The sequence below is a fragment of the Sabethes cyaneus genome, chromosome 1 (genome assembly GCF_943734655.1).
Source record: "Sabethes cyaneus chromosome 1, idSabCyanKW18_F2, whole genome shotgun sequence".
In the NCBI taxonomy this organism is placed as follows: Eukaryota; Metazoa; Arthropoda; class Insecta; order Diptera; family Culicidae; genus Sabethes; species Sabethes cyaneus.
Genome location: NC_071353.1, coordinates 174040666 through 174059062, shown reverse-complemented (window position 1 = coordinate 174059062; position 18397 = coordinate 174040666). Strand labels below are relative to the sequence as shown.

Sequence of the window (18397 nt, the reverse complement as noted above, 5' to 3'; positions counted from 1 at the left end):
TAGATTATTTTTACATTGATTGTTCTAAACTGTTGTGATTCTCTAGTGCAGGTTTCTACTATATCTATAAATCTATGATAAAATTAAAAACAAAAAACAAAAACAAACGTCACTTTCGACCATTTCGTCGAAGTAGGCGGTAGCAAAAAAAAACGGTTATTCAACACAACCCTCATCGACGCACAAAGACTGGCATCTTATTGCACACTTTTGCTATTGTTGAATATTTTTAAACTTTTCTACTTCTAAGCGTTTTTTTATCCATTCATTGATCCCGTTTCAAGATTTCTATTTAACTCTAGCTCAATTTATCTACATTTACTTGAAAATTTAAACCTAAAACATTGATTGGTTCCAATTACCGTCGCAGTAATAAAAAAAATATTTACATGAAAATAAGAAACATAAGGAATAGAAAAAAATCGGCGTCACTGCAACACCCGGTCAAAAAATAGATATGTATTTTTAAACCCCAATGCCGCGTGAAGCAAAAACAAGAAAACACCCTTAAAATAATATCAAATTTTCTATTTACTCGTCTGCCTTCTCTACCTATAGTCAAGAAGTTCCCAGAAATGATAATATTACTTCGATCGGTATATACCTAGTTGAAAGATACTAACCAAAAAGAAAAACGGAGATGAAAAACTCAAGAGAGCAGCATACTGCTGCTGTTAGAGTTTTCTCCCTTTTTTCTTTTGTCTAAATATACCTAAGTCCGATATGAAAATCAGTACCAGTTTTTGCTCTTTTCTCAACACAGACAAAATAAAAATATCGATAAAAGGATGAACAAAGACCAAAAGTTGTAGTAGCCTGTTTTGATAAAACGAAACGAAACGACCTTTTGCTCGCTTGAGTAAGCAGCCAAGTAGGACGCCGTCGCGCCGTTACGAAAATAGATCTCAAACCTTTTTTTGCTACAATTTGTCCAGTAATTTGTGTCAATAACTGGAAAAGGTTATTTCTAAAATAAAATACTTGCTTTTCGTTGGTGTAAATTTGCTTGGCACAGATTTGATTTTTGCTCCAGCCTGCTCGAGCAGCAGCACCTGTTCGGCAAACATGAATTATTAATCTGTTGCTGTTCGCCTCCGTCATCCGGTCGCGGTCGTTGTGAAGCTTGCGCGCGCGCACTCTCTCTCCCATTCCCGTACGGCCGTTTTCTCTTGCTCACTCAAATCCGCACTTGGTATTGGTCAGAGGGAGCTTGAACACAGCTTGACGTGAGCGAGCACGTGGTCGCAGATTTCGCGCGCTTTTGCTCTTTTCTTTTCCCATGAGATTTTCGCTCACCACAGCTCTCTCTCTCTCTCTCTCTCGCTTTAGTATGGGTGGATGAGTTTCTTCTCCTGATGGTTGTCGGATAATGGAGACGCCAAGTGAACCGTTCGTTTTCTATAACGAAACGAGAAAGCTTTCTATAAGGCAACATGGTTTGTGCCTTCGCTAAACAATATGTTTTGCGTTGTGACCACAAGCTGGTTTCGAATGGAGATCGAAGCAAGCGGTAAACATATAGACGCAGACGTCAATAGGACACCATACGAACCGTTGCACAATGGGCAAAAACGAGCTCGTAATCTCAAGAATTAGAAGCCACTGCACAATGGGCAAAAACGAACTCGTAATCTCGCTGGTTTGGAATCTTACAAGATACCTATTCTTATGTAAAAAAATCATAGGGGTTGTGTACAAGACACGACCGCATATATAGGTGACGCAGGACTACGTAAGTCTCTTTGTAGTGATAGTAGCATGTATTCATGCTTGTAATCATTCGATTCTTCATGTATACATGCTATATGCAACATATATACATGCTACATGCGTTGTATGTAACATTTATCAAAGTAGTAACATTGCATACGTTCAATTCTCAAAAGATTGTGCATTTGAAAACAATTTAACAAAATCTAGAACATAAACTATTGCTTTCCTGCTACCTTACTGAAATTAAAGATTGTTTTTATTATCCATATTTCCCACGTTGAAGGGATTTTACCAATTCTAGATAGAATTAACAAAAGGGCGAATGTCGCAAATGTAAACAAAACGGGTGAGAGTTAATTTTTGCTGGACCAGCACAGGAAAATCAACCCTCACTCGGTTTGTTTACGCTTGCGACATTCGCCCTTTTGTTAATTCTATCTTCAATTCAATCCTATTTTATCAACAGCATATCTTTTCACTACACTTCTAATGAAACGGCAAGCATGCGTATTCATACAGAGTCGTATTATAACCGAACACTACAGCTGTAGCACATTTTTCCAACACAGATATCAAATTCGCCGAGGTTTAATAGTCTTGCAGTAAAGAATTTGCGATCTGTTGGGACAACGTACTTGTGTCATTTTTTCTGGCACACTTCCCTAACACAGACATCGAATTGGACTAGGTTTAATCGCGATCGTAAGAAATCTGTTACCACGAGGGGGCTTTGTCGCTCTCTCTGGCGTACTTCCCAAGCAAGGACATCAAAATGGTCTAGGTTGGACCGTGGTGTTAAGAAATGTTGTTGAAATGGGGAAACTTTGTCATTTATTTTGGCTTACTTCCCAAGCACAGATATCAAATTGGTATAGGTTTAGATCATCGTAAAGAATCTTCCAACCAATCACGAAGCGAGAATTCCTGTAAAACATAGGTTCATTATTTTCAATTTTTCAATAGTTCAACATCAAGAATCCATATTTTTCTTCATTTGGGTCAATTCTTAGAAGATTTTCCGATCGATTGGTGTAAGAATATTGAAAATCGATCGGAAAACCGCTGAGCTATTAGCGCTCAAAACCTTTCGTTTTTCGTGACGCTCGCATTTTTCGATTTTTTGGAATGACACCCTATCTCAAAACTTGCCGTAAGACGTAGTCCTACGTCAAAAGTGCAGCAAATCGATTGGTGATGGTTTCTCCCAACGCAGACGTCGGGAAGTGGTCCATTTTGCCCAAAAAATCATGTTAAAAGCTAATTAAACAGTATGAAAACTTATTTGCCGTCCATGAAACGAACTCAAATAGATTCCAAATTTTGTCAAAACATCAGAAGAATCAAATCCCATCCATTTCATACTGTGCGATGACAATCAACTCTCCTGTTGTCTTTCGAGTAAATTGGTACTATTCGAAGTCATTCCCCTGTCTTTGAATTACTTTTAATCGCTCTAATTAGGATTTTTACTATGTATTTAGGAGTGAATTGGGCAAAATGGACTATTCTTGCATTTCGCACAGTATAGAATGGATGGAATTTGATTCTTCTGATGTTTTGACAAAATTTGGCTATTTGAGTTCGTTTCATGGGCGGCAAATAAGTTGTTATACTGTTTTAATTAGTTTTCAACATGATTTTTGGGGATAATAGAGCAAAATGGACCACTTTCCGGAGTCTGCGGAAAACAGGATCACAATTTACACAGGTTGGTAAACGGCTGGATAATGCGGAATATATACCCCATAGTTAGCCTCTTAAGCAGCAACTCCGATCCCGACCTCCTCGTGGTAGGGGAAGGGCGGTAAAGACGGACACCTTAAGGTCAAGAGTCAATATCTACTCAAATATAACTGTATTGATTGCAATTTTCATACAAACTGAAACTTTAAGTCTCTGTCTAATAAAGTTACAGCGTGAACTAGAAAATTTCTTCCAAAATTTATACTTTTTTTAATATTATAAACATTATGTATAAATCAGAGTTTCTGCGCATGGGCGGGAAAGACGGACACTCGCGAAAAGGTGTCACGCGCCGACGAATTATCAGTATTAAGAAAGATTAACATATTTCATCATGTATTTAGGAAAGAATTGGCTTGGGAAAACCCCCTACCCAATTCCCCCTTTGAGCCAGGAAATAAAATGGTTCCCTTTTATAATCTTCAATATTTTAATTGGTGATGAATTAATCGTTTCTAAAAGTTGGCCTATTCCAACTGTTAAATGACTTCTGGATACTTTTACATGTATAATATGCAAGTATTTGTAATTTAAATCGTTGTTAGGCAAAATGAATACGGAATCTTTGTGTCCGTCTTTCCCTACCTTCGGGTGTCCGTCTTGCCCGACTTGGATACCATTTTTTCATACTTTAATAACTTTTTACTGAATATTCAAAAATTCACTAGATTTCCAATGGACATTCAGTGAAGGGTCAAACTAACGTAATGTCGTCGATATAGCACGAAAGTATTGCTTTTTAACGATTTACCAGCTATTTTCTTCACACACAAAATTACATCGGTTAGCGTATTTAGGCATTTTTTCTTTGTTTTGCTTATAAATTTGACAGCTGCGCTGCTAGAAATCGGCAGTTTAATTCAAAAGTGTTTATTCAGTCTATAGAAACATTTCCCATCATTGGTTTGCTTCAAAAAATTATTGTTTATGAAATATGATAAGTGTCCGTCTTTCCCGCAGTGTCCGTCTTTACTGCCCTTCCCCTACCAGCCGGAATACGAGCAACCTTAGCGGAGATCGGGTAACCAACCCCGGTGGAGACTAAGGTCGTATACTAACCGGGAAGGAGGTATAGTGAGTATCGGCACTATAAGATGGCAGCCCCATCACGAGACTCGGTAGTGTTGCCCCAGTACGGTTACACACCTAAATTAAATTAAAACTAACAAAATTCAAGGAAATTCGGAGCGGAATATTCGGCATCGACCTAGGCGACGGAATAAGGACGACGAATAGAGACTCGGGACTTGGAACTGCAGATCGCTAAATTTCGCAGGTTGCGAGTGGGTGCTGATTGACCTGCTTGAACCCCGCAAACTCGGCATCGTAGCTCTGCAGGAAATCTGTCGCAAAGGAGAAAAGGTATGGAAGATCCGTGGCGGAAAGGCCCAGTTTTACCAGACCGGTGGCGCTGGGCGGAATGCAGGATCGCGTAATAGATTGGAAGGCGATCAACGAGAGAATGTGTGTATTGAGGATGAAGGACCGTTTTTTCAATTATAGCACCATTAACGTGCACTGCCCGCACGAAGGTAGACCAGAGGATGAGAAAGAAGCGTTCTACGTCATCGTCAGATCATTATCGGGGATATGAACGCTCAGGTCGGTGGGAGAAATGTATAGACGGTGGAAGGACCCCATAGCCTGCACACCGACACAAAGGATAACGGCCAACGATGTGTAAACTTCGCAGCTACACGAGGCCTTGTGATCCGAAGCACCTTTTTCCCGCGCAAGGATATCCACAAAGCCACCTGGAGTTCACCTGACCAACGTACAATGAACCAAATTGACCACGTTCTCATAGAGGGCCGGTTTTTCTCTAACATCACGAACGTACGCTCCCGTCAGGGTGCGGATATTGATTCTGCCCATTACTTAGTATCAGTACATGTGCGCTCAAAGCTTTCCACCGTATACCGGACACCTCAAAGCCGCCCTCCTCGACTGAACAGCAGGCAGTTAGATAACCCACAAGCTGCCGAGAACTACGCGTGAATACTGAATGAGTTAGGTGCTTCAAACCTCGAAGACGGTTGGGGCAGAATACGCTCGGCCATCGGAGAGGCCGCTACCGCGGCACTAGGTATTGAGCCTCGAAGTACACAAAATGATTGGTTTGATGGGGAATGCCAACAAGCGGTGGAGGAGAAAAAAAATGCTTGGAAAAATTATCTAAGTATTGCCACTAGAGTGAACATGGCCAAATACCGACGAGCTAGAAACCAGTTGACCACGATCCTGAGGAGAAAAAAGTGCCAGAAGGAGGATAGAGATCGTGAGGAGCTAGAACAACTATTCCGGGCTAATGACACCCGCAAGTTTTACGAGAAGGTGAACCAAACTCGCAAGGCCCACACACCAAAACCTGACACGTGTAGGGACGAGGGAGGCGATCTAATCACAAACGAGCGCGAGGTGGTCGACAGGTGGAAGCAGTTCTTCGATGGAGACCTCAACGGCGATATAGCAGCAGGAGACGCAATGGAAGTTAACCTCGGAGTACCTACAAACGACAATAGCGTACCGGCTCCCGATCTCGAAGAGAGATCCGGCGAGAAATCGGTCTGCTGAAGAATAATAGAGCCGTCGGAAAGGACCGGCTCCCGACTGAACTCTATAAAAATGGCCAAGAACCGCTAGCAACGGCACTTCACTGGCTGATTTCAAGGATTTGGGAAGAAGAGAAACTACCGGAAGAGTGGATGGAAGGCGTAGTCTGTTCCATCTACAAAAAGGGCAACCGGCTAGACTGCTGTAACTACCGCGGCATCACGTTGGTCAATGCCGCCCACAAGGTGCTCTCCCAGATTTAGTTACGTCGTCTATCCCTAATAGCAAGAGAATTCGTAGGGCAGTATCAGGCGGGCTTTATGGGGCCTGTTACTGTGGGGGCTGGTTGGCTCGCTAGTAATTCAAGGGAAGTTTCTGCTGCAGGATGTTTGGAGAGCTAAGCTGGACTGGGACGATCGCATACCCCAAGATCTGTTCGTACGGTGGAAGCAGTGGCTGCAAGTTTTGAAGGAGTTAGATAACATCCGAATTCCCCGGTGCTACTTTCCGGGATATGATCCCGTCTGTTTCGATAACCTGGAGATCCACATATTTGTGGATGGTAGTGAGCAAGCCTACTCTGCAGCAGTATACTTTCGTGTTTACGACCGAGGACAAATTCGATGCGCCCTGGTTTCCTCCAAGACAAGGGTAGCACCACTACAGCAGGCTTCAGTTCCTCGACTGGAATTGCAGGCAACCGTAATTGGTGCTCGCTTACGCAAAACAATCGAAGAAGGTCATTCGGTACAGATCACACGCACATACTTCTGGAGCGATTCTAGCACCATAATCATGGATCAAATCGGATACGCGCAGATACCGGCAGTACGTGGCGTTTAGACTTAACCAGATCCTATCCCTGTCAAAACCCGACGAGTGGCGATGACTGGGAACGAAAATAAATGTCGCCGATGATGCGACGAAGTGGGGTAAAGGTCCGAACTGCAAGTCCGACAGCCAATGGATGCGTGGACCCGCCTTCTTGTGCCAAGTGCAGAGCGATTGGCCGGTGGATAAGTTCACGACAATGAGCGGCCCCGGAGTAGAGCTGCGTCCAGCGTACGTTTGTAGTCATTTCCTATCAGCGCAATTGATCGATGTGTCACGTTTTTCGAAATACGAGCGATTGTTACGAAGCATAGCGTATGTGTACCGGTTCGCTGGAAAGTTGTTGCAACGAATTGGAAAACGACCGAAGATCGACGAAGATAATGTCAGCAGTGAAGATTCGGATCGCACAATCAGAATGTTATGCGGACGAGGTAGCTACGATGAATCGCAACGTACGGTTACCACCGGAGTACCGTAAAGCTTTAAGTCGCAGCGGTTCGATTGCGACTCTTTCTCCGATGCTGGACGATCGAGGTGTGTTGCGCGTGGATGGTCGCATTGCAGCGGCAGACTACGTGAAACGATACGAAGTTCCCGATAATCTGGCGTCACCCGATCACCAACTTGCTACTGAATTGATACCATCGAAAATTTCGATGCCTTGGTTCCGCACCACCCCTTTCGTTCGACCGTTTACCTTCTCAGGGATCGATTACTTTGGGCCGTATCTGGTGAAAGTCGGTTGTAGTGCTGTTAAACGCTGGGTAGCGATCTTCACGTGCCTGACCGTCCGAGCTATACACCTGCAGGCAGTGCACAGCTTAACAACCGACTCGTGCAAGAAGGCAGTTCGGCGGTTCGTCGCTCGGAGAGGCGCGCCGAAAGAGGTGTATACAGATAACGGGACAAATTTCGTAGGCGCCAGTAGAGAGCTTGAGCAGGAGTTGCGGGACATCAACCGAGCCCTGGGTAGCACTTTCACGGACATTGATACTCTATGGCGGTTCAACCCACCGTCCGCTCCGCATATGGGTGGATGCGTTCGGTAAAGACGGCACTGGGAACACTGCCTACGTCGCAGAAGTTAGACGACGAATCGCTCGTGACATATCTAGCCGAAGCTGAGCACATGATAAATTCCAGACCGTTGACGTATCTACCGCTGGACAGCGCGCAGCAGCAATCGTTAATTCCCAACGATTTCCTGATGCTCAGCTCTAGTGGTGTATGCCAGTCAGTAAAAACGCCGGCTAATGTCGGAAAAGCGATGAAGGATAGTTGGGGACTGATGCAGCAGAACCTGGATTCGTTCTGGAATCGTTGGATTACCGAGTACTTGCCGATCCTAACTCGGCGGTCCAAGTGGATCTGCGATGTGCCACCGATCAAGGAAGGAGCGTTAGTGATGGTGGCCGATGGGAATGTTCGAAACCTGTGGATTCGAAGTCGAGTAAACCGAATCTACCCTGGGAAAGACGGAATTGTGCGTCGGGCGGATGTGGAAACAGCGACCGGCATGTTGAAAAATAGGGCAGTTTGTAACCTAGCGGTTCTGGATGTGAGCGATCCTGACGGAGCAAGTCACGGAGGACAAAACAGAGGCGAATTTGGTGCCGTTCGGCACGAGGGGGAGAATGTTACAGCGGGTGATGACGAAAAGCAAATCGGCGCGTCCCCCGGTGCAGTTGACGTTTGAGCTGATGTGACTATATTACGAAACGCTGTCAGGACAGTGTCAATGAAAAGGCTTTTTGATTGTTCTTGGATCGAGTGGTAGCTAAACAGATTTTCGAAGTAAATTCTTAAATTCTTTATTAAATACCATAAATTCTTACTACTCACGATTTACAGACTTAATTTGCATAAAAGCTAGATTATTGTGTTGGAGATATTTAGGCGAAATATGTAGTATAGCGGAGTAAGAGACTATTTGTAAGTCTATTTAACATTTAGGTTATGGGTGCAATCAATTGATTTCCGCTTAATAAAATTGCAGCTTTGAGCTGATTTCATCGAAAATGGATGGAATTTGCTTCTGAGACTCCGAAACGCCAACCCCCACACTAACAGGGCCCGTGCTACTACGGATCAAAATTTTACTCTCCAACAAATCCTCTAGAAATGTCGAGAGTACAACGCTGCCCACGCATCATATTTTCGTGGATTTCAGAGCAGCAAACGATACAGTTAAACGAGAACAGCTATGGCAGATAATGCACGAGTACGGTTTTCCGGACAAACTGACGCGACTGATCAAAGCTACTCTGGAACGAGTGATGTGCTACGTGCGCGTTTCGGGGACACTCTCAAGCCCTTTCGAATCGCGCAGAGGGTTACGGCAAGGGGATGGACTGTCCTGTATGTTATTCAATATCGCTATTGAAGGCATGATCCGGCGAGCGGGCATCGAAACGAGAGGAACGATCTTCAGTAAGAGTAGCCAACTCCTAGCCTTTGCAGACGACCTCGACATCATTACTAGAAACCGAGGGACGGCGGAGGCAATCTACGCCAGACTAAAAACGGAGGCTAGGAGGATAGTCGTATGTTCGAATCTCGGCTGGGAGAGGCTGCTAGAGTCAATAGGATCGTAGCACTGACCCCGCACTGTCCTGTATTCTAACAGCTGGTTGCGAAGTCTGTCGTATAAAAACAGAAGGTCAAATTTCGATAACGGAATTAGCACCCAAGCTTTGCTTTGCTTTTTAGGAGGATAGGGTTACAAATTAATGCGTCGAAAACCAAATATATGGTAGGAAGAGGCTCCCGAGAAAGTAACGTTTACCTCCCACGGACAGTGACTATTGACGGCGATGAACTGGAAGTGGTTGATGAGTTCGTATATTTGGGATCTCTGGTCACCGCCGACAATAACACGAGTAAGGAGATTCTACGACGAATTCAAGCTGGAAATCGAGCCTACTTTTCCCTCCGCAGGACGTTCCGATCTAGGAGCATACGCCGCCGCACAAAGCTGACGATGTACAAAACGCTAATAAGACCGGTAGTCCTCTACGGATTTGAAACAGTAACTTTGTTTACGGAAGACATACGTGTACTTGCCGTTTTTGAACGAAAGGTGTTGCGGACTATTTTTGGCGGAGTGCAAACGGAAAGCGGAGAGTGGCGGAGTCGTATGAATCACGAGCTACAGGCACTGCTTGGAGAGATTCCCATCGTACACCTGGCGAAAGTTGGGAGACTACGGTGGGCCGGCCACGTCGCAAGGATGCCGGACGACTGTGTAGTGAAATCCGTTCTCTTCAAGAACCCCACCGGCACCAGGAATAGAGGGGCTCATCGTGCTAGATGGCTCGACCAGGTTGAAGCCGACTTGCGTGTGTCGAGACGCGCAACAAATTGGCGACGAGTAGCCCAGGACCGAGTACAATGCAGAGGAATTTTTGATACGGCAAGAGCCACCCCGGCTTTCGGCAGATTAAGTGAGTAAGTAAATCTAATTTCGATGCTTCACGAACTATATATCGACGGTATCGATAAAGCGGCGGGTTTGATATTGATATTCAATTATCGATACTTTCGGGAATTTTGCCCAATCCTAGTTGAAACAAGAATAAATCGAGTTTTTGCTTTCATTTACTTGTCACCGCAGGCACGGCTACTTCGATGGATGCCACCACCGCCGTTGCTTGTGGCAACAGCTACAAACATCCACATCATTCAGCTTAAGCGTGCACTCAACCCACACTATTAGTTTAGTTCTTCTTCTTCCATTGAAAGAATACTTCTGGAATCTTGCTTATCGTATTATTATTAATTGTGAGATCTTCAATCCATTGGTGATTTAAAAACTTTAAAACTTTAACTTTAAAACTTTAATCGAAAGTCTGCCTCAAACTCATTTTATGGATTACTACAAGCACATGGTTCAAAGTATTGTATTAGCCTTTCCTTGTGTTTTCCAAATCCCGTCCATTTGCAAAATATTTCTGATGTGTTTTTGACACTTCCATGCTAGAAGCCACTCATCGTCACCGTGTTAAGCAGATTCAACAAATATTTTGTTACAAATTTCGACATATCAACTGCAACTATATATTTTTATATTGATGGTTCACTACTGGATGAATCCGGAAAAATAGACAGAAAAATATGTCCCTAAAGCTGGCAGTACAAAGTTAGCAGAACATTAGTAGCAACATTCAGTTAATTGATGCTCAATTAATGCTAATTAATGCTCCTAACGACGAATTTAATGCTCCATTGTTTCATAGGAAAAAACAATGCACTGCTAGCTTTAGATAAAGTTAGCAGGACAAAGTTCGGAAATGGCACTTCCGGTGCAGATAGAGCTACCCAAGTACGACCATCATTTAATGCTCATTTAATGCTCCAGGAAAAACATAACTTCGATAACTTTGGACGTCATTTTCCATGAAAAATTGAGCAAAAAAGAAAATGTACTGCTAGCTTTAGATAAAGTTAGCAGGACAAAGTTCGGAAATGGCACTTCCGGTGCAGATAGAGCTACCCAAGTACGACCATCAATTAATGCTCATTTAATGCTCCAGGAAAAACATAACTTCGATAACTTTGGACGTTATTTTCCATGAAAAATTGAGCAAAAAAGAAAATGTACTGCTAGCTTTAGATAAAGTTAGCAGGACAAAGTTCGGAAATGGTACTTCCGGTGCAGATAGAGCTACCCAAGTACGACCATCATTTAATGCTCATTTAATGCTCCAGGAAAAACATAACTTCGATAACTTTGGACGTTATTTTCCATGAAAAATTGAGCAAAAAAGAAAATGTACTGCTAGCTTTAGATAAAGTTAGCAGGACAAAGTTCGGAAATGGCACTTCCGGTGCAGATAGAGCTACCCAAGTACGACCATCATTTAATGCTCATTTAATGCTCCAGGAAAAAACATAACTTCGATAACTTTGGACGTCATTTTCCATGAAAAATTGAGCAAAAAAGAAAATGTACTGCTAGCTTTAGATAAAGTTAGCAGGACAAAGTTCGGAAATGGTACTTCCGGTGCAGATAGAGCTACCCAAGTACGACCATCATTTAATGCTCATTTAATGCTCCAGGAAAAACATAACTTCGATAACTTTGGACGTCATTTTCCATGAAAAATTGAGCAAAAAAGAAAATGTACTGCTAGCTTTAGATAAAGTTAGCAGGACAAAGTTCGGAAATGGCACTTCCGGTGCAGATAGAGCTACCCAAGTACGACCATCAATTAATGCTCATTTAATGCTCCAGGAAAAACATAACTTCGATAACTTTGGACGTTATTTTCCATGAAAAATTGAGCAAAAAAGAAAATGTACTGCTAGCTTTAGATAAAGTTAGCAGGACAAAGTTCGGAAATGGTACTTCCGGTGCAGATAGAGCTACCCAAGTACGACCATCATTTAATGCTCATTTAATGCTCCAGGAAAAACATAACTTCGATAACTTTGGACGTCATTTTCCATGAAAAATTGAGCAAAAAAGAAAATGTACTGCTAGCTTTAGATAAAGTTAGCAGGACAAAGTTCGGAAATGGCACTTCCGGTGCAGATAGAGCTACCCAAGTACGACCATCAATTAATGCTCATTTAATGCTCCAGGAAAAACATAACTTCGATAACTTTGGACGTCATTTTCCATGAAAAATTGAGCAAAAAATAAAATGTACTGCTAGCTTTAGATAAAGTTAGCAGGACAAAGTTCGGAAATGGCACTTCCGGTGCAGATAGAGCTACCCAAGTACGACCATCATTTAATGCTCATTTAATGCTCCAGGAAAAAACATAACTTCGATAACTTTGGACGTCATTTTCCATGAAAAATTGAGCAAAAAAGAAAATGTACTGCTAGCTTTAGATAAAGTTAGCAGGACAAAGTTCGGAAATGGCACTTCCGGTGCAGATAGAGCTACCCAAGTACGACCATCATTTAATGCTCATTTAATGCTCCAGGAAAAACATAACTTCGATAACTTTGGACGTCATTTTCCATGAAAAATTGAGGAAAACAGAAAATGTACTGCTAGCTTTAGATAAAGTTAGCAGGACAAAGTTCGGAAATGGCACTTCCGGTGCAGATAGAGCTACCCAAGTACGACCATCAATTAATGCTCATTTAATGCTCCAGGAAAAACATAACTTCGATAACTTTGGACGTCATTTTCCATGAAAAATTGAGCAAAAAAGAAAATGTACTGCTAGCTTTAGATAAAGTTAGCAGGACAAAGTTCGGAAATGGCACTTCCGGTGCAGATAGAGCTACCCAAGTACGACCATCATTTAATGCTCATTTAATGCTCCAGGAAAAACATAACTTCGATAACTTTGGACGTCATTTTCCATGAAAAATTGAGCAAAAAAGAAAATGTACTGCTAGCTTTAGATAAAGTTAACAGGACAAAGTTCGGAAATGGCACTTCCGGTGCAGATAGAGCTACCCAAGTACGACCATCAATTAATGCTCATTTAATGCTCCAGGAAAAACATAACTTCGATAACTTTGGACGTCATTTTCCATGAAAAATTGAGCAAAAAAGAAAATGTACTGCTAGCTTTAGATAAAGTTAGCAGGACAAAGTTCGGAAATGGTACTTCCGGTGCAGATAGAGCTACCCAAGTACGACCATCATTTAATGCTCATTTAATGCTCCAGGAAAAACATAACTTCGATAACTTTGGACGTCATTTTCCATGAAAAATTGAGCAAAAAAGAAAATGTACTGCTAGCTTTAGATAAAGTTAGCAGGACAAAGTTCGGAAATGGCACTTCCGGTGCAGATAGAGCTACCCAAGTACGACCATCAATTAATGCTCATTTAATGCTCCAGGAAAAACATAACTTCGATAACTTTGGACGTCATTTTCCATGAAAAATTGAGCAAAAAAGAAAATGTACTGCTAGCTTTAGATAAAGTTAGCAGGACAAAGTTCGGAAATGGCACTTCCGGTGCAGATAGAGCTACCCAAGTACGACCATCATTTAATGCTCATTTAATGCTCCAGGAAAAACATAACTTCGATAACTTTGGACGTCATTTTCCATGAAAAATTGAGCAAAAAAGAAAATGTACTGCTAGCTTTAGATAAAGTTAGCAGGACAAAGTTCGGAAATGGTACTTCCGGTGCAGATAGAGCTACCCAAGTACGACCATCATTTAATGATCATTTAATGCTCCAGGAAAAACATAACTTCGATAACTTTGGACGTCATTTTCCATGAAAAATTGAGCAAAAAAGAAAATGTACTGCTAGCTTTAGATAAAATTAGCAGGACAAAGTTCGGAAATGGCACTTCCGGTGCAGATAGAGCTACCCAAGTACGACCATCATTTAATGCTCATTTAATGCTCCAGGAAAAACATAACTTCGATAACTTTGGACGTCATTTTCCATGAAAAATTGAGCAAAAAAGAAAATGTACTGCTAGCTTTAGATAAAGTTAGCAGGACAAAGTTCGGAAATGGCACTTCCGGTGCAGATAGAGCTACCCAAGTACGACCATCATTTAATGCTCATTTAATGCTCCAGGAAAAACATAACTTCGATAACTTTGGACGTCATTTTCCATGAAAAATTGAGCAAAAAAGAAAATGTACTGCTAGCTTTAGATAAAATTAGCAGGACAAAGTTCGGAAATGGCACTTCCGGTGCAGATAGAGCTACCCAAGTACGACCATCATTTAATGCTCATTTAATGCTCCAGGAAAAACATAACTTCGATAACTTTGGACGTCATTTTCCATGAAAAATTGAGCAAAAAAGAAAATGTACTGCTAGCTTTAGATAAAGTTAGCAGGACAAAGTTCGGAAATGGCACTTCCGGTGCAGATAGAGCTACCCAAGTACGACCATCATTTAATGCTCATTTAATGCTCCAGGAAAAACATAACTTCGATAACTTTGGACGTCATTTTCCATGAAAAATTGAGCAAAAAAGAAAATGTACTGCTAGCTTTAGATAAAGTTAGCAGGACAAAGTTCGGAAATGGCACTTCCGGTGCAGATAGAGCTACCCAAGTACGACCATCAATTAATGCTCATTTAATGCTCCAGGAAAAACATAACTTCGATAACTTTGGACGTCATTTTCCATGAAAAATTGAGCAAAAAAGAAAATGTACTGCTAGCTTTAGATAAAGTTAGCAGGACAAAGTTCGGAAATGGTACTTCCGGTGCAGATAGAGCTACCCAAGTACGACCATCATTTAATGCTCATTTAATGCTCCAGGAAAAACATAACTTCGATAACTTTGGACGTCATTTTCCATGAAAAATTGAGCAAAAAAGAAAATGTACTGCTAGCTTTAGATAAAGTTAGCAGGACAAAGTTCGGAAATGGCACTTCCGGTGCAGATAGAGCTACCCAAGTACGACCATCATTTAATGCTCATTTAATGCTCCAGGAAAAACATAACTTCGATAACTTTGGACGTCATTTTCCATGAAAAATTGAGCAAAAAAGAAAATGTACTGCTAGCTTTAGATAAAGTTAGCAGGACAAAGTTCGGAAATGGCACTTCCGGTGCAGATAGAGCTACCCAAGTACGACCATCAATTAATGCTCATTTAATGCTCCAGGAAAAACATAACTTCGATAACTTTGGACGTCATTTTCCATGAAAAATTGAGCAAAAAAGAAAATGTACTGCTAGCTTTAGATAAAGTTAGCAGGACAAAGTTCGGAAATGGCACTTCCGGTGCAGATAGAGCTACCCAAGTACGACCATCAATTAATGCTCATTTAATGCTCCAGGAAAAACATAACTTCGATAACTTTGGACGTCATTTTCCATGAAAAATTGAGCAAAAAAGAAAATGTACTGCTAGCTTTAGATAAAGTTAGCAGGACAAAGTTCGGAAATGGTACTTCCGGTGCAGATAGAGCTACCCAAGTACGACCATCATTTAATGCTCATTTAATGCTCCAGGAAAAACATAACTTCGATAACTTTGGACGTCATTTTCCATGAAAAATTGAGCAAAAAAGAAAATGTACTGCTAGCTTTAGATAAAGTTAGCAGGACAAAGTTCGGAAATGGCACTTCCGGTGCAGATAGAGCTACCCAAGTACGACCATCAATTAATGCTCATTTAATGCTCCAGGAAAAACATAACTTCGATAACTTTGGACGTCATTTTCCATGAAAAATTGAGCAAAAAAGAAAATGTACTGCTAGCTTTAGATAAAGTTAGCAGGACAAAGTTCGGAAATGGCACTTCCGGTGCAGATAGAGCTACCCAAGTACGACCATCATTTAATGCTCATTTAATGCTCCAGGAAAAACATAACTTCGATAACTTTGGACGTCATTTTCCATGAAAAATTGAGCAAAAAAGAAAATGTACTGCTAGCTTTAGATAAAGTTAGCAGGACAAAGTTCGGAAATGGCACTTCCGGTGCAGATAGAGCTACCCAAGTACGACCATCATTTAATGCTCATTTAATGCTCCAGGAAAAACATAACTTCGATAACTTTGGACGTCATTTTCCATGAAAAATTGAGCAAAAAAGAAAATGTACTGCTAGCTTTAGATAAAATTAGCAGGACAAAGTTCGGAAATGGTACTTCCGGTGCAGATAGAGCTACCCAAGTACGACCATCATTTAATGCTCATTTAATGCTCCAGGAAAAACATAACTTCGATAACTTTGGACGTCATTTTCCATGAAAAATTGAGCAAAAAAGAAAATGTACTGCTAGCTTTAGATAAAGTTAGCAGGACAAAGTTCGGAAATGGCACTTCCGGTGCAGATAGAGCTACCCAAGTACGACCATCATTTAATGCTCATTTAATACTCCAGGAAAAACATAACTTCGATAACTTTGGACGTCATTTTCCATGAAAAATTGAGCAAAAAAGAAAATGTACTGCTAGCTTTAGATAAAGTTAGCAGGACAAAGTTCGGAAATGGCACTTCCGGTGCAGATAGAGCTACCCAAGTACGACCATCATTTAATGCTCATTTAATACTCCAGGAAAAACATAACTTCGATAACTTTGGACGTCATTTTCCATGAAAAATTGAGCAAAAAAGAAAATGCACTGCTAGCTTTAGATAAAGTTAGCAGGACAAAGTTGGACAGAACTGCCGGGTTCTGGGAAAATTCAGAAAAACAAAGCAAAAATCGCATGTATAGCAAATTTAAAAAATAAAAAAAAAATGCTTCCCCGCGTCTGGGCAGGGATTCGAAACTATGTCATGTCGCATGCTCTGCAGCTAGTGTAGCCAGTGAACCGTTGACGCACTTATGTAACTGCGTGCAGAATGCGTATTTAATTTAGGTCTGTCAGTTCGAGAAGTGAATTTGTGCGTACCATCGGCAACAGTGAGTTTAGATTTCGCGCTTATTTTTCGCTGCGTCTATGCAACATGTAGGGGAACAGGTGCTAAAATGCCATGTCGGAACAAAACGCGCCACTGTAATAAATTTTTAATTTTTTGTATGATTTATGTAATACAGGAAACTTTTATGATACACACGAGTTAATAATGAGAAATAGAAGCGAATAGCACCATAATTACTGTTGAAAAGTGTATAGATATGCGTATAATATTGCAGTGGCGCGTTTTTCCCCAACTGGGAATTTTATCCAGAATTCCCCTACTAATTTTTGTATGCTTGGCGACACTCTTGGTTGTAGGGTAGGTGGGGGTGATTCTGACTATGATGTGATTTTAATTTTTTTTTTCTCGAAAAGTCTAGCAGTTTGTCTGATTTCTCACCAAACTCCACTCGTTCGTTGTCTAGTTGTACCATAACTAACGTTAACTAACATATTGTGCTTTGCTTCGACAGTGTCGTAAACAAATCACCTACCTAAGTGTATTGTTGATGTTAGTTTGCCCTCTGATGTTTTAATATTTTTACAGTTTTGCCCCAGTCTCGAGAAACAAAAAGTGGAAAGTTGTTTTCAAGACACCGCATGTTTTACGTAGGACTACGCAACGTTGAAGTAATAAGTGCTGGTAGAAATCACGAAAAGTATGAAGGTCTGTGCCTAGATTCACTAACTAGGGCCTCACGTTGGACCACGAATGCCGGTTCAATTCAACAAATATTGTTAGAGTTCGTCACCGTGAATTTTATGTATAACTTTAGTTGATTTTTTCGTTGAAAATAAAAGCTATGATGCTTTCAGCGGACATTTCGACTTACTCTCCTTCAGTCATTGACTACGCATTAAACATCTATTCTCACTGCGTCGTCCACTATAACTATTACTAACTGTTATAGTTATAGAACAATGTGAGAAGTGAGAATAGATGTTTAATGCGTAGTCAATGACTAAAGGATAGTAAGTCGAAACGTCCGCTGAAAGCATCATAGCTTTTATTTTCACCGAAAAAAACTCAATTCGACAAAGCTTGACATTTTGCAAAAGTTTGTCACGTAAATTTTTAATTTACTGTATTGTAATAAATGCACTCAAACATTCCAATAAATTTGATATCAGAAGACAAGTTCAAATTTCCTAAATGCTCGTGCTTTGTATATCTGTTATATCCATTTCTTAGAGTTCGTAGGTTCACCAAGAGTTTCATCAGGCCACAATCACACTTTTGACGTAG

General features: G+C 41.3%; 1 protein-coding gene across 1 annotated transcript; it reads left to right on the top strand.

The window, feature by feature from the left end:
• Nucleotides 1–7223: 7223 nt before the first annotated feature.
• Nucleotides 7224–7892, top strand: LOC128732458 (uncharacterized). Its single transcript, XM_053825708.1, has one exon. The coding sequence runs from the start codon at nucleotides 7224–7226 to the stop codon at nucleotides 7890–7892; it is 669 nt and encodes a 222-aa protein (XP_053681683.1).
• Nucleotides 7893–18397: the final 10505 nt, after the last annotated feature.

Excerpts from the sequence above, each read along its gene's own strand:
- LOC128732458 (XM_053825708.1), top strand. The coding sequence starts at position 7,224 with ATGTCAGCAGTGAAGATTCGGATCGCACAATCAGAATGTTATGCGGAC.